The sequence below is a fragment of the Palaemon carinicauda genome, chromosome 13 (genome assembly GCF_036898095.1).
Source record: "Palaemon carinicauda isolate YSFRI2023 chromosome 13, ASM3689809v2, whole genome shotgun sequence".
Lineage (NCBI taxonomy): Eukaryota > Metazoa > Arthropoda > Malacostraca > Decapoda > Palaemonidae > Palaemon > Palaemon carinicauda.
The window spans coordinates 146,518,249-146,536,108 of NC_090737.1; the positions used below are offsets into that span (position 1 = coordinate 146,518,249).

Consider the following 17,860-nt stretch of genomic DNA (forward strand, 5'->3'; position numbering starts at 1 on the left):
TTAGCTGCAAGAAGAGTAGGGTCTTTGGAAGAAATATTTTCTAACGATGTCTGTGTATGCGTGTGTGTATGTAGGTACGCTTATGTTAGTGTTCTTAGGTATAAATGAATAAGAATTTTGGATAACTGACATTGTCTTTCATAAATCCATCATTATTGCATCTTCGGCATGTCGGTGAATTAGATCAATGCAAAATTTGATGGCCCGGTTGTATTGAATTCATTACTGTGGACTAAATTGAGTGGAGTGCGATGGTGGCAACTGTCTGGACCTGTTCACTCTCCCTTTCACACACGGATGACCTCGCTCTTGCCTTCCAGCTAGTTCTGTTGGTAATTTTCATGGATATCGAATGCTTTACTGGAAATGTTCTCAAATAAGGGCTTCAATATTTTTGCTTTTGTAGGTTTACAATTATTAAACACACTGAAAATAACGGGAACTTAAGCTAACACAGTATAATGACAATCCTTCTATATGAACTACTATCTGGATGAAGTTCCTTCATATGGTTTCGTAATTGGATGAGAGAAGTTTAAAAGCAGAGATTGCGCATAGTAGGTCTAACAAGAGATTCTGATACTTTAGATTGTTTAATTGAAAATGCTGTAAACTTTTTTCTAATTAAATTAAATTCTATAAATTCGAAAAATATGCATAAATTTAAATTTTGAGCTAATCTTCCAAAATTCCAGGAGCCGTGGGCAATGTGTTACTCAGACCTAAAATTGTTTTAGGTAAAAGCGAACTATTTTATCTATTTTGTCTTTGAAATAGTAAACAGTATATTCCACAAACTACTGTATGTAGTACGTCGGAGGATGCCACATTCTTCATCAAAATAACATTGTAAATGATTCCCTGTTTTAGGACGGAAAAAGATGGGCAGAAAACAGCTTATTTTTGAGTTTACAGTAAAATTGCTAATATTCGGAGTAAATGAAATAAGCTTAAATAATCCAGAACTCTTACTTTCGCTACAAGAAACCATCTTTGAACGAATACCTATTGAATTATATCTTCCTTTTGATATAATCCGAATGAAAGTTTGTTCAATAAAATTCAATATGGTTAATTCTCAATTTGTTTATGATATGTATGATTCTATCTCCAACTTTTTATCTATAATTACTGAATAAGCGACACCAGTATGAGTGACCTTGGCCCATTTTTCAAGATTACACTCATGAGATCTTCGAGACACCAAAGTTTCTTCATTCAATAAAGTTTCAGTACAACATTCATATTCAAACCCTTTTTTTTTTTTTTTTTACATAAATTGAATTATTGATGCTACAGTAAAAGTTTTAAAATCTAAGTGATTAGAATTGGTCCTTTTTAACTTCTACATAATCAAAACTGCAACAAAAACATATTATAGGAGATCCACTATTCTGTTATTATGGATACAAGACTGAAAGGTGGGATTTGGAGGTATCTCTAAAGCAACCCGTACTTGCAGAGGACTGGTGCTCTATTTTAGCGAGACTGGAACTAACCACCCAATCTTTATCAAGATGGGAAGTAAAAAACTACAAACCCGACAAGACTAGCCAATCCTCTCATCTTTTCAGCATGTTCACCGGACAAGGCAGTCTCGCCAAAACTGGCTGTATAATCCCTTGGCAGTCAGTGGTGTGTGTGGGGATGGACTGGCTTGACTCACCCATTATGACCCAGTACTGTACACCCATACCTCGTCCCTTTTTCGGCTAATAATATAATGATGAACTGATTGCATTTCACAACCTTTTGATTTATCGTTTCGGAAAATTTTTGTTTTATCATTATTATATCATAGGAGATCGATCTTCCTCTCTCGTCGTAGAGTCCTACAGAAAAGTCAAATGTGAAGACCACCACAATCTTGGAACAGGGTAGATAGGCGGTGACTAACATGGTGATTAATGTAAATAAACGTCGTACATACATTTTCTCGCAATTTATGCGCATACGGTTTCGAAATACCCCCTACTTCCAATTTGAAATGTTACACTAAATATCATTATTTATTGTATATACATACATACATACATATATATATATATATATATATATATATATATATATATATATATATATACATATATATATATATGTATATACATACATACATATATATATATATATATATATATATATATATATATATATATATATATATATATATATATATATATATATATATATAACGTGCCCACACACACACACACACACACACACACACACATATATATATATATATATATATATATATATATATATATATATATATATATATATATAATTTAGAATATATATGATGGTTTACGCGACCATCAGAAATGACGGGTAAATTTTGATATAGATATGCCTGCATGCGTAAAAACACATGCACACAGATTCAAAGCTTCTCATCCCTTCCCCTCTCCTAACTACCACAAGGCAGTTTGGGCAATTTTAAGAAGATTGTTCTTAGTGTTGCCTCTCAGCGTGACAGAAATCATATATATATATATATATATATATATATATATATATATATATATATATATATATATATATATTTATAGAGAGAGAGAGAGAGAGAGAGAGAGAGAGAGAGAGAGAGAGAGAGAGAGAGAGAGAGTATACATGTACATGTACATAATATAGAAAAGTAAACAGTCATCTTGAGTTCGATGAAACTTGCAAGATATGTATGTATGTATGTATTAGTATATACATACACAGACAGACACACACACACACACACACACACACACATATATATATATATATATATATATATATATATATATATATATATATATATATATATATGTATATATATACTGTATATATGTGTATATGTATGCATTTGGGATATGTATACATATTTGTACACATATGATTTGAATAGACATACATACATACATACATACATACATACATACATATATGTACACTCGCCTGCAAAAATATTGCTACCTGCTTCTAAATGTTTTGGTATCTCGTACGAATAATGATGAAAACGGAGTATCTGACAACTTTTTTTTTTTTTTTTATTTCTGGGGAGAGAATGAACTCGTACCATATCAATGACAATAATTGGTGTTCAATCAGTGCAAGACGAATCTGCGTTGAGTGCGTACTCATCCCACTCACTAGCTCTACTCAAAGTCATTCTCTCTCTCTCTCTCTGAACTCATTGAACAGGTAAATTAAACAAATATGATAGACAATAATTCATTTTATATCCTAATAAAAAAAAGAAACAAAAAAGATTATAACGTTTTACACTTGAAAGTTCAGCCTCTATATAAGTAATTGCCATCTCCCTCTCTCTCTCTCTCTCTCTCTCTCTCTCTCTCTCTCTCTCTCTCTCTCTCTCTCTCTCTCTCTCTCTCTCTCTCTCAGTATTTTACATGACCTCTTGCTTTAACTATTACATGAGCCAACAATATTCTCACGATAGTTTTCAGAATGTGTACGCTTACATAATTCCCCCACTGATTTTGCATGAATAATTAAAGAATTCTTACTATTTACGTTAATAGCATCGCAATGGCTTACCAAGTGGTTAAGTCACTGTCTTTACAAGTTTGCTGGACTAGGGTTCGACTCCCGGCCGGTCACAAGCTCTTGTGTTTGTGTTATTTCGCTTGGGGCTCTGATCCCGAGGTCGTTAAGAGAATCCAGACAGTAATGTATGAAAAAAAATATATGGCTTATTTTAATATGAAAAACACGTCTAAATGTGCAAAATTTATCATTAATCGAATGCCAAGTAACAAACTACCAATCAGCTACGATGGTGAAGATGGGTTGAATTCAATTCTTAGTACAAAAAACCGGAATTCGACAGGTATAAATATAGAAGAATTGTCATTGTCTTTTATCTTTCTTCGTGGCCAAGTGGTTAAGTCTCTGTCTATACAAGTTTGCCGGACCAGGGCTCGACTCCCGGCCGGTCACAAGCTCTTGAATTTGTGTGATTTTGCCTGGGGCTCTGATCCCAAGGTCGTTGAGAGAATCCAGACATTAATGTATAAAAAATATATGGCTTATTTAAATATGAAAAACACGTCTAGATGTGCAAAATTTATCGTTAATCGAATGCCAAGTAGCAAACTACCAATTAGATACGATGGTAATGATGGGTTGATTTCAATTCTAAGTACAATATATATATATATATATATATATATATTATATATATATATATATATATATATATATATATATATATATATATATATATATATATATATATGCATATATATGTGTGCGTGTCTGTGTGTGCGTGTTCTTGTGTATTTATGAGTTTATTTCTTTGTGCATTTACTCATTTATATATTACTAGTTGTCTTGACTACGCTGTGCACTTTTTGGTGCAACCAAAGGCGACACAAAATGGTAGTGTGGTAAGATTAGATAATGGTGACAACTGAATCTGTGCCGAGCAACCTTTACACGTGACCTTCCTGATAGAAGCAACCGTCCAGTGCGGCTGAACAAACGACACTGACAGTCCTTTGCGTGTATGGTTGACTTAAGGGTTTCAGGTTTCTTGTTCTTTTTGAGAAATGATTTTAAACAAAAAGAGTAAAACATGAAAATATAAAAGTGAGTTATTCTAGTATTTTGTATTATGCTTCCCAGATTTGTTGAAAGTTTTAAAAAATCAAAATTGACAACACCCCCATACACATGGTATATGAAAAAATATGATCACTTGATTCTTATCACATAATACATATTACCATTACAAGTGCCGTAAATATGCAAGCAATTACCAGTAATATAGATAATACTGATGATAACCAATAGAATACTGTGATAAATTTTAGGCCTACGGGTGTATGCCATTTTGCATAAGTAGGAAATCTAAATTGTTCTATTTCTCTATCTCTGGTGAATAATTGTTGTGTGTTTAAAAAGAGAAATAATGCCTTAAGATTACTTCAAGTCATTATTCAACTTGAAACTGACACCTGTGACCAAAATCAGTGTCCCACTTGTATTCGACAACAACAATTTAAATATGGGAAATGAATATGAAAGGAAACACACTAAGACATTACACATTTATTCACAAACTAATTTACAAAGAAAATTAATGTTGCTCCTTTACATTTAATGACAAATTAAATCCATAAAAAATATCAATAGATCTGGGGAACTATCAGGAAAGTAGAAGAATACTTTATGGAATGTTACTCTTCTGCAGCTGCTGAGATGACAATTGATGAATGTAGATCGGCCAGCAACTTGGAGAACCACGAGCTCTATGAGTTGGCAGCCCGTCACAGATGCGAAGATCTAAATTATATAATGTGAAAGCAGGATATATGTGTTGGATCAGCAAGGACACAGACGGACGGACATGATGACGATGGGATGAAGCATGATGATGGGCGAGAAGGTGTCCGAAGCAGGAGTCAGGGGCGCCACAAAGCAGGTCTCGCTGTTGTCCTAAACTCGCTCCTTCTCAGTCCTGGAGAAATTATTTTTTTCTTGTAAGAGGTCCTGATCATGGAACGACTGATGTGATACTGGTACATGGGTTTTTTGGTTTGAGAACATACAGAAGTGCAGCTCAAGTTCATATGACTTTGGACTCGAAAACATTATAGAAAGGGTGGCATCAAGATGATTTCTCCCAGAATTCGGTGATAGTATAAAAGTGAAGGAAGGCTACTGGTGGTGATGGCTACTTTCCATCAGAAGCAGGAAAGGCTGGCAGCTTCAATTCGTCTTGACCATGACAAGATTTTGGAGATAGGTGTTTGTCGTCTGAAATAGAGGTCAGAATGTTACTTTGTCCGACTTCTGGTCTTCTATCTTTGTCCTTTTGTCATCAGGGTGGGGTTTCTATCTCGTCCAAACATAGCTTCTTTCTTTTCCTATCTTTTTTGGACAGTTTCTTCTTGATGTTTATATACCCATGTGTGGGTGGAGGTAATTACAGTGGATAATCGTCTTTTCTGTATAAGGAGTTTTTTATATTCTGCATCCTGATTAGTTTCCTTAAAAGCACCTATTTTGGCCACACCAGAGAACAAATTTTTTATGCAATCTGGACCTGACGTTGCACCATAACAAAGATGTGGCATGTCACGAACAGTGATGACATTTTCCATAAACAGGGATTTTCATCGAAGCTCAGTTTTTCAAAAATTTTGACTACTCTAATTGAGGTAATGACATCTTTGTCCAAACAAGATAATTTCCTTCTTGCTGCAGACAGTCTCCCTTAAGGCTCGGTTTGTTCCCAATACGTTGACGACAGTAAGGTGATGGCATCTTTGACCAAACACTAGCTGAATCTCTTCTTGTTTCTTACAATCTTGGAAAATATATGGTTACATTTTAATAAGATATGTTTTAAATATTATTTCATCTACCCATGACAATTATCAAAGTCTCTAGAGAATCTCAGACATCTCCTTTCATTATGCGTTCTTCTCCAAGAGATAGGAGCAAAATTTTGGATAGTGAAAATTCCCACCAGAAAAGGGAACTAATTAATGATTTTTTTTATTCTATCATTATAAATTAATTTATTGATTTTATATTTGTGTAATTTGGTAAAATATAGTTTAGTATGGACACTAATGAATAATTTTCTTACATAATTATCAAAATCCATGACTGGAATAAGATTCATTCCTGAATTCAGGCTAGTTTTAAAGAAGCCTATGATAGAGGGATTTTTATCCTTACTTGCTCTTTGTCTTTGGTGTATGGGTGAGGAGATAAAAATTCCTCATGCAAGGAGCCATGGGAATAGTTGGTTCCTTCATGTGAAAGAATGACATTAACTGCGAAGACAAGGAAGCAACAAAAGCTGAGTAAGGAAGTAAAATAGAAAAGGCATCAAACCGAGTCATCCATAGAGTTAGCCAGTGCCCTTGAAATGGCTTCTGGAAGCAGTGATAACGTTGTAGAGGCTGTGAAGTGAGTGCAGGCAGTGATATTTCTGTAGATTGTTCAAATGCAACTCTAGAAATTATGAATGACTGAAACACAACTACATTATTTGACATATATTTTTGTATAAGAAAATAACTCAAAGACTTTATACATCCATTATTGAAGCCAAGTATCCATCATGCTGGCCTGTTAAGCTTGTCCTCTATCAAGCCATGTTGTTATGATATATGGTAACTTGATATATTAAATCTCTTTACTAGGGTGTAGAGTATTTTGGAATTTTAAAATATTTTGTTTCAATTGTTTATTACTTCTATTGTAGTTTATTCATTCCCTTGTTCCTTTGTTCACTGGGTTATTTTTCCGTGTTGGAGCCCCTATTATTAAAATTATTATTAAAATAATTAAAATTATTGTCGTTATTAAAATTATTACTAGTATTAAAATTATTAAGATTATTATTAGAATTATTATTACAATTGTTAAAATTATCTTTATCATTCGAGGAACTTTCTAAAGTTGCTAAAATATTGCAGATAAAAATCACAATTTAATGCACAACTTTTGACCAAAAGTGCGCACTGACAAAATTGAACTACTTAGTAGTAGTAGTGGGTTAAAGCCAACAGTTCTTGTTGGCACGGGCCATTCTCTTGGTCAGCCCGTAGGAACTGCTCAGCTATTGCAGCCTGTACTTATATTTCCACTGCTTCTGAAGTAACCGGTCTTGCGCTGCTTGCATTCTGTAAGAAATGGCAGCCGGTTTGTTGAGGACTAATGGAGTACCGGGAATTAAAATATTATGTAACATGGTCGACATCTGATTCACTACTTTCAAAAAATCCATAATTCGTATTTTTCAAGGTCCTTTGAATAAGATTATAATGAATATAGCACTCGAGTATCTGTATGTGTGCACGGAACCAGGCGTAGAGGTAAACTTTAGGTTGCCTAGACATTAAACTTTGACCTTTTCTCATCTGATGAGAATCAGAATGGGAACAAGAAATTTTGCATTCCCTCTTTCTAGCTCTCTTCGAACGCGTTCCTATGTCACCTAGGATTCATTGTATCCAATATTCCTTTCATTATCGAATGCTTCATGTTAGGATCTGAGGTTGTGGCTCTGCTTACCTACTATAATTATAATAGTGGCCTCTCAGTCTCGGCCTTTCCTTTGTGAGATGAGTTTGTTCAGAATGTTGGAAGAGAAAGGAGGAGGCGGCGGCAGAGGCGGAGGAGGAGGAGGAGGAGGAGGAGAAGGAGGAGGAAAGGTTCACCTTGAACTAGATGTGATGAAACTAAGTAGGTTAATATAATGTTGTAAGCCATCAGTTATGTCTCTATTTTCTTACTCGTTCTGCTGCTCCATAGAAGTGCCAAGTCAAGGCAGTCTGGTGGACATTCATTAGAAATGATTCATTATAGAACTTACGGTTTCGTGGAATTATAGCTAGCATATCAAAAGCTTTTAGATAACAGAAAGGCGTATTTCCTTTGAGACAGAATCGATTTAAAGTGTCGTGACACCTTAATTCTAGATGCTGTAGATGGTCTTATACGGCGTGAATCCCTTTTTTAGGTGCATTTCAAAGAACAGCTTTGGAGCTGTTCACTCTCATATGGTTTCATTTGTGATTTGTCTCTCGTCCCCTGCCAGTACGCAATCACCGACGAAGTGAACAGAAGAAACTAGAATAAAAATAGAACGAGAACAAATAAAATCTCCAATCATTATCAATGTCTTAAATAGAAAATAAAGAATATGAATAGAGAAAAAAATGTTAAATGGACACTATGAATCGAATCAATAAAGAAAACTAACATGAAAAAATAAAATCCTTTATCATTATCAATGCCTTAAATAGCAAATAAAAAACATGAATAGATAAAAAGTTGTTAGATGGTCAATAAAGGAAACGAACGTGAATAAATAAAATGTGCAATCATTATCAATGGCTTACAGAGAAAATAAAGAATATGAACAAATAAAAATGTTAAATGATCACTATGAATGAGGTAAATATAGAAAACAAACGTAAATAAATGAAATGTTAAAAGATTATGAATGACTTGAAGAGATAAAGATTATTTATGAATAATCAAAACACATTGCTATGCATGAGATGAATAAAAAAAAACATGATTAAATAAAAACATGTTAAAAATATTACGCTGCCAGGTCAGAAACCTCCCTTCATATGCCTCCTTGGCCAATCGTTGTGCACTCGCTGCCAAGTCGAATGGCAATCGAGTGGTAACCGAGTAGTAATCTAGAGGCATTCTAAAGTCATCGCAATAAATCTCACGGGAATTTGTACTAGTCACGATTATTCGCAGGCTTAATCCCATGCTAAACGCAGTCTGTGGTGACTCGCGTTCAACTGGGTCCAAGAATAAATGAGCGGGAATCTAGCGGGGAGCGTGCAACAGGTTGCTCCGACATAAAACAGCTGAACAATCGCTAGACTTTCCGCCATTTCTTGGATTTTTTAAAATCGCAGCGAGTCACAGACCTTAGTTGCAGATGTGTGACCCCAGCCTAAGACTTGAGACACGTCACTTATAAGAGAGTTCAATGATCTTGCACAACAATTTATAATAGTCACAGTACTTTTAAAAAGGCCATTGATCTCATTGTATAGAACGCATATACATCTACATATTTTCTATGAAAGGCTTGGGACATATATATGCATATATATATATATATATATATATATATATATATATATATATATATATATATATATATAAATAAATAAATAAATATATATATCTATATATATATATATATATATATATATATATATATATATATATATATATATATATATATCTATCTATCTATCTATCTATCTATCTATATATATATATATATATATATATATATATATATATATATATATATATATATATATATATATCTATCTATCTATCTATATATATATATGTATATATATATAGATATATATATATATATATATATATATATATGCATATATATATATCTATACATATAAATATATATATATATATATATATATATATATATATATATATATATATATATATATCATCATCATCATCATCATTTATAATAGTCACAGTACTTTTAAAAAGGCCATTGATCTCATTGTATAGAACGCATATACATCTACATATTTTCTATGAAAGGCTTGGGACATATATATGCATATATATATATATATATATATATATATATATATATAAATAAATAAATAAATATATATATCTATATATATATATATATATATATATATATATATATATATATCTATCTATCTATCTATCTATCTATATATATATATATATATATATATATATATATATATATATATATATATCTATCTATCTATCTATATATATATATATATGTATATATATATATAGATATATATATATATATATATATATATATATATATGCATATATATATATCTATACATATAAATATATATATATATATATATATATATATATATATATATATATATATATATATATATATATATATATATCATCATCATCATCATCATTGCCTGTTGCTAGTCCACTACAGGACAAGGGACTCAAACATGTACTTTCACCTGCGTCTCTATATGGTCTTTCTATGGCCGTGCATACCAGCAAAATTTTATTAGTCAATCCACCGTCTTTTCTTCCATCCCCTGCTTCGTTTGCAATTTCTAGAGATCGAATCTGTTATTCTTAATGTCATTCTCATTGTCTGTCCTGCCTATGCCTATCTCTTTTTATTACATGTTGTTAGAATATCTTTTGCTTTAGTTTGCTCTCGTTTCCCTGTAGCTCTTTTTATGTCTTTTAGTTTCATTCCCATCTTATGTTCTAAAGCTTTAGTAAGGTTCCATGTTTCTAATGCGTAAGTTAGTATTGTTAAGACCATTTGATTAAATACTTTTCTTTTTAGAGAAAGTGGCATTTTAGCTTTCAAAATCTCATTTTGTAAACCAAAAGCTCCCCATGCCATGCTTACCCTTCTTTTCTTTTCGGTCTCATGTCCTGTGTTTCCTAAGTACGTATATCCATTAATAATCTCTAGATGTTCATCCATAACCCTTATGGATTTCATTGAACATTATCTTATTCTTAAACATTTTTAATTTCAGTCCTACATTTCTGATTTCTCTATGCAATCTTCTAACATATTTAACAATTCCTTCCTTGAATCACTAAGTAGAAATATGTCCTCTGCAAATCTAAGTTGCTAACATATGTTAATGAATGATTAATGATTAATAATTATATATCAATATACCTAAGAAATAGTCTTCATGATCCTGTATGCTGACATATTGTGCTAATTATTTTGGCACAATACTGTAATCGTTTGAAATTAAGTCTGTATAGCAGCGTTATCAAAAATACGATTTCTTCGGCTTCCAGACAGTGACCAATACCAGGTAACCTTGTGACCTTGCCTTTTCTGACGTATTTGAACACCTTTGATTGTATAGGGGGCAAGTCATTGTTCAGAAGCCCCTTTAACCTTAGTTTGTATTTTGGAGATTCTTTTTTTTTGTTTTTTGTTTTCTTATGTCTTATCAAAAGTATTGCCACCAACATTTCCTGCCATGTGTCAAGATATATTTAGAAGCCAGGTCGATTGACCCAACATTCCTTGTACATTTCAAGAAACAGGATCAAGATTTACAGCTTGCTAGGTTTTATAGGCGAAGTTACAATTAGCATAAACATTACAAAGAGTAACTTATGAAAAACAGCCATCCCTTTTGCAAACCTTATCATTATTATTATTATTATTATTATTATTATCATTATTATTATTATTATTATTATTATTATTATTATTATTATTATTAAAAGTTTATACATGAGTAGCTTCAGATAGCACACCTAAGAATTATAGAATCGGATGTTCCTCTTCGTTTTCCCATCGTTAATGAGTACAAAGCATTATCTTAATAAAGCAGAGATATATTTGAAAGAATGACAGTTCTGAACCTTTTTTCTTTCACAAGGAATTGCACAAAATTGCCCTTTGGATATTGTCTTCTTAGAAAAGCAAGACGCAAATGAATGCTAGAGAGAAAGGCCTTTGAAGTCTTGTAGGTGTCATTTTATCCTTGGAAAGTGACATCTTATAAAGTCTCGTGATGTTTCATTCAGAGATTATGGTTTTAACAATGGTGAGAAGTCATGAGCACAATTTGTGTTAACATACTTTTCGTTTCAACTGTTCGTATAGTATTTAAGAGGTGTCAAATTTAAAGCTATGATATCTTTCATCCCTTACAGGTGACAATGAAGGTCCGCTGGCAATGGATTATAGGTGTCGTGGGTAAGTGTACCTCAAAATTTATTAGATTTTTCTGGCTAACCTTTTTAATCTCTCTCTCTCTCTCTCTCTCTCTCTCTCTCTCTCTCTCTCTCTCTCTCTCTCTCTCTCTCTCTAATCCTCAGTTTCTATTGATCATATTGTATCAAATATTTTTCCAATGTTATAAATAAGATTGGGGTTATTGGTTTCAAATACAGTTTATCTAGTAAGTTGAGGTATGTTGAACTAGGAATGTGGAAGTTAATGTTAAAGTCCATATCTAAAATTGTAGCTGTTACGTATTCTTGCTATTTGGGTTATACGATCATTTTGATAACCACATTCAACATGCACGGAATGGAATAGCCCCGTTTCTTCTCATCACTGAACAACATATGAAACCAAAATGGAAACCGCCAAATTATCTTTGACAGAATTTTTATATTTACAAGGACATAACGGAAGTAACCTAAAGCATTTTGTTGTTTGTGAATAGCCATCTCTACACTGTTTATCTCATTATTTGGGAATAGGATATATACAGAGAGAGAGAGAGAGAGAGAGAGAGAGAGAGAGAGAGAGAGAGAGAGAGAGAGAGAGAGAGAGAGAGAGAGAATTGTCGAAGAGTACAGCGAGCATAGATATTCTACCACTAGATGCTTCAGGAATCCAGCCTGCATGTGTGAGGGTAACAGCCATCTTGGGGAGGTATATTTGTCAAGGTCGCTCTGCATAGATTCATTTGTCATGGTGTTTATTGTCACCATGCTGCAGTTTCGTGCTGCCTTTGGCTTCATCAACAAATACACAGTTTATTCAAGACAACTAGTAATATATAAGTGTAAACACACAGAGAAACAAACTCACAAATAATTATATATACTGTATACATGCATATAGGTAAACACAAATATATGAATATATATATACTGTATATATATATATATATATATATATATATATATATATATATATATATATATATTATATATATATATACATATATATATGTATATATATATACAGTATATATATATATATATATATATATATATATATATATATATATATATGTATATATGTATAAATATATTTACACACACACATATATATATAGATATATATATATATATATATATATATATATATATATATATACGTATATATATACATATATATACATATATATATATATATATATATATATATATATATATATATATATATATATATATGTATATATATACACACATATATATGCATAAATATGTTTATTTATATTTATATATATATCTGTGTGTATACAGTATATATGTATATGTAAAATATATTCACTGAAAGACAAAGGTCTCAGATATGTTCTTCCACTCGTTTCTGTTTATGGTATTCCTATGCCAGTCTATACCAACAAATTTCCTTAGTTCGTCAATCCATTATTTTCTCTTCCTTCCCTATTTTGTTATTCTTGCTGTCCATTTATTATCTGTCATTCGCATTATATGCTCTGCTCATGTCCATTTCTTTTTCTTACATGTTTTTAGAATATCCTTTACTTTAGTTTGCTCTCAAATCTATGTTACTCATTTTCTCTCTCATAGTGTAATTCCCATCATAATTTCCTAATCACAGCTACGTGTGTATATATATATATATATATATATATATATATGTATATATATGTATGTATATATATATATATGTATATATATATATATATATATATATATATATATGTATATATGTGTGTGTGTGTGTCCTAAGTCTTGTATGAAAAATATCTGGAAGTATGTGTTTTATACAGTGAGATTAATGACTGTTTTAAGAGTACTATGACTGTCATAAATTTTTTTGCGCGAACACTGAACTCTGTTATAGGTGACGTGGGTTAAGTCTGATACATGACATGTTGAAAACTTAACAATTCAGCATATTAACAGAGCAATATTGCATTTACTTGCTCCGAAGTGTAAGCAGTACCACTCGAGCGCTCATAAGAACAAGAAGGTACTCGTCTGAAGAGTATCAGGCTGTGTAAAGTTTATTCACGAACCTTTTTATATTGAAGTGAAAAAACCCCATGTTCCAATGTCTCATTATCCGTCGACATCGGACATAATTAGTGTCAGGTGAAAGAATATGTCTGTTTGCGTTTGGTTCGAGCGAAGTTGTTATTTAAGCTGGTAAAATGAAAGTTCAAGATGCCTAGATATGCGAGGACTAACATAATAGACACTGCTGCTGCGGGAGGTGAAAACAAAGGAACAGTTGGTTATAGTGATGCCGAAGAAGAATATAGATGAGAGCAACGAACACAAGACGTTAGATGACCTAGCCGAGTTAATAAACAGATTATTTGTTGAACGACGCATCTAAATGAAGTTCAAACGCACACGAGTGAAAGCACACAAGCTGAGTGAAGATACTCAAAACGTCGTAGTTCCAAAATTTCCAGAACTCCAGGCAAGTTATTAGGTCTTTTGACGATCAATGGCCTAATGAAGGATTTTAATAGATCAAAGTGTTTTTCAGAGACTATAAAGTAGCCGCGTATAGGTGGTCAGAAAGAGAAAAAGCAAATCAAGTAATTATATTGTTGAAAGATGCTCTGGCAATGGAAGTAATGTGTTGGCCACAAACCAGTTTAAGAAGTTATAATGAAATAAAACAACGTTTAATTGAGAAATATGCCTTGCCCGAGGCCAGAAAGGTGATATGAAACAATGTTACCCACCAAAACTTCGAGAGGGTAAGTCAGTTCTCAGTTTTGCAACTCATATTTTTCGAGATTGTGATTCGTTTACTACATGGAGTGCCAATCTCCCATAAAGGGATAAAAAAACAATTGCCCGTAAACATATTCGCAGATTAGTAAACCCAAATTTATGTGGTTTTTTGTTCGATAACAATTGCTCATTAGCAGATGTAGTGATGGTGATACAAAACATTCTAGACAGTTTGCCAGAAGAAAACAATGACGGAGAATAACTGCCCCAATTCTGGAAAGGTGACAGCCATGAAAGGCACTCACCACACCCCAAACTATGGGAGAGGAGAACGAAGTCAGCAAGTGAGAAGAGCCTTCCAATGTTTGCAGTGTGGGGAGAGGGGCACCAATGAGTGGAGTGCCCCACCCAAGGATCCCCTCGCTGTTACACTTATCAGGCCTATGGTCATCTATCTCAAGAGAGCCCAGCAAAAAATGCCAAGGGCGGGCGGGCTGTGGCACACGCACACCACCCTCTGCCCAATATCTGAGGAAAAGGAAACATGGAGATGTGGGAGATCGATGCCCCCCTGCATGACAGCAAAAAGAGCAGCCGAGGAAATAGTGAGATTGACTATGATGGAGCAGGCACTGGGACCTCCCTCGGTACCCCTAACGCTACCCTCGCAACCTAGAGACAGGAGCAAGTGCAGCGGTACTGTAAGCGAGGTCGTTGGCCTGTGTCGCACATATCCTAATGGGTGGCTCGATATTTTAGCAGTCAGGATTAACTTACCAGATAAGTCCATTCGAGCGCTGAATGACACAGGGGCCAGAATTTCTCTTCTTGAACAAGGAATCTCCTCAAACCCACAGCAGTCAGCGGCATCCATCATCCTTGACACATCAAGAAGAAATAAACTACAGGCAAGGCATACAACGATTATCAAATTTACACATGATTTTTTTTGTCTTGACTACCTTGGGAAGTCCAGGAATCGAGGCTATATATGGTTAGGATTTTAAAATGTGTAATCAAATATACATTTGCAGGGAAAAAGATAGAATAACAGTAAAAGCAAGAGGGTGCATTTTGCCAATAGAAAGTCATGAGAGAGTAAGTGCTTGTGTGGGAAAGGAGAGACAAGTAGGTAAGGTAACAGATGTACCTGGCAGAGGAGAAGCATTGCCTCCCTAAACACTTTCGAGCATATCAGTGACCCCGTGTCAGCCTCTCCCAGGGCGAACCAAGGTCGTGGTTAAACCCCATGGCAAATAGTTAATTTGTCAGATAAAAGACTTGTGTTAGGAAGTGATTCTGTGTGTGAGTTGGAGTTATGTGAAATTACTATTAACGGGATCTTTTGAGCCACAACTCCAGCCTGCATAGACGAACGCACTCAGAACTTGATTATGCAAGCACAAAAACTATGTCCGCCAGAATATTAACCTGTAATTAGTAACATTGCTAAAAGTTATTCTGATGTAATTGGAATGGGAGACGAGCCACCCTGCAGGAATGATCGATTTCCCTTTAGTATTGAAACTGAGCAGGCATAGCCGAACAGGTCAAGGCCGTATAAGGTACCCATTCATTTCCATGGAGAGATTGAAAAGGAAATTAGTAAAGTAAAGGAACAAGAGATTTCGAAGAGAGTGAATCCCCTCGGGCTTCTTCATTTGTAGCTGTTAGGAAAAAAGGGTGGCTCGGTAAGATGTGTGTTTATTATAGGAAGTTGAATGCAGTCACTAAGGATAATGCATTTCCATTGCCCTCCATCGAAGAATTAATAGTGAAGGTATGAGATAGTAAATATTTTACAACTATTGATTTAAAATCTGGATACTATCAAATACCCATTCAGGAAGACAGTAAATGCAAAACAGCATTTATAGCCAACGATCAACTATTTCAGTATGTATTCTTCCTTTCGGTGTTAAAAATGCTCCAAGTCATTTTTCTAAAGTAATGATGGCAGTGTTGTCTCCCTTAATTGGCCATAATGTTCTTGTTTATTTAGACAATATCATAATTACGGGGAAAATGGCCGAAAAACATAATAACAATATTCGTAAAGTTTTAGAAGCATTGCGCTGTAATGGTATAAAAATGAATTTATCAAAGAGCCAATTTTTCTGTAAACAGGTCGAATTTTTAGGTCATATAATAACCCCAGAAGGTATCCAACCCTGCCCCAGTAAATTAGGCCACGTACCCCTAAGCAAGTAGCTGGGTTCCTTGGGCTTGCTGGGTATTACAGTAAATTCATAGCAGGTGTTAGAGAGATAGAGAGACCCTTAGATACTTTAAAGAAACAAAAAGTAATAAATTGGGGAGTGCAAGAAGAAAGGGCCTTTATCCATTTTAAAGCTGCCTTAACTAGCAATGAGTTACTCGCATATCCTAGATTAGATCGCCCGTTTTTAGTGACAACAGATGCAAGTAGCATAGTTAATGGTGGCGTAATTTCTCAACAAGATAATAAAGGTAGAGAGTGACCCATTTGTTTTGCTTCCAGGGCATTAAAAGGGGCAGATAAGAATTATAGTGCATTCGATCGAGATGCATTGGCTATTCTTTGGTTTCTAGAGAGGCAACAGTTCTTTTTATTAGGTCAGCCGATTGAGTTGCAAAGTGATCTTCGCCACTTACGTGATTTATTTTACAAAGGAGATATTTTACGAGAAACCGTGTGCGATGTTTATTTACATTGATTACCACGCTATCCACCGCCCACTCCGTAACTTCCCAAGATGGTTGCGGTCTTGACATATGCATTACCATTTCCCAATATGGGTTACGTGACACCTAACAGTAGAATATCTATAACCAAGGTTAATAGAATAACAGGTCTACCCATCAGCGACCCAAACTGTGTCCTCTACTGCGCAGTCTAGTCATGCTGTGATTGATGACGTCACATCGTACTAGCATG

The 17,860-nt window shown here is 33.8% G+C and overlaps 1 protein-coding gene across 2 annotated transcripts in view; it reads left to right on the top strand.

Annotated features, from left to right (window-relative positions):
• Positions 1–17,860, top strand: part of LOC137652550 (rho GTPase-activating protein gacJ-like) — a 144,254-nt gene that overhangs the window by 42,762 nt on the left and 83,632 nt on the right. For both annotated transcript variants that reach the window (XM_068386035.1, XM_068386034.1), the window contains exon 2: positions 12,199–12,241. In XM_068386035.1, coding sequence (XP_068242136.1) covers positions 12,205–12,241 — 37 coding nt within the window. In that variant the 5' untranslated portion in view covers positions 12,199–12,204. The remainder of the gene's footprint in view (positions 1–12,198; positions 12,242–17,860) is intronic.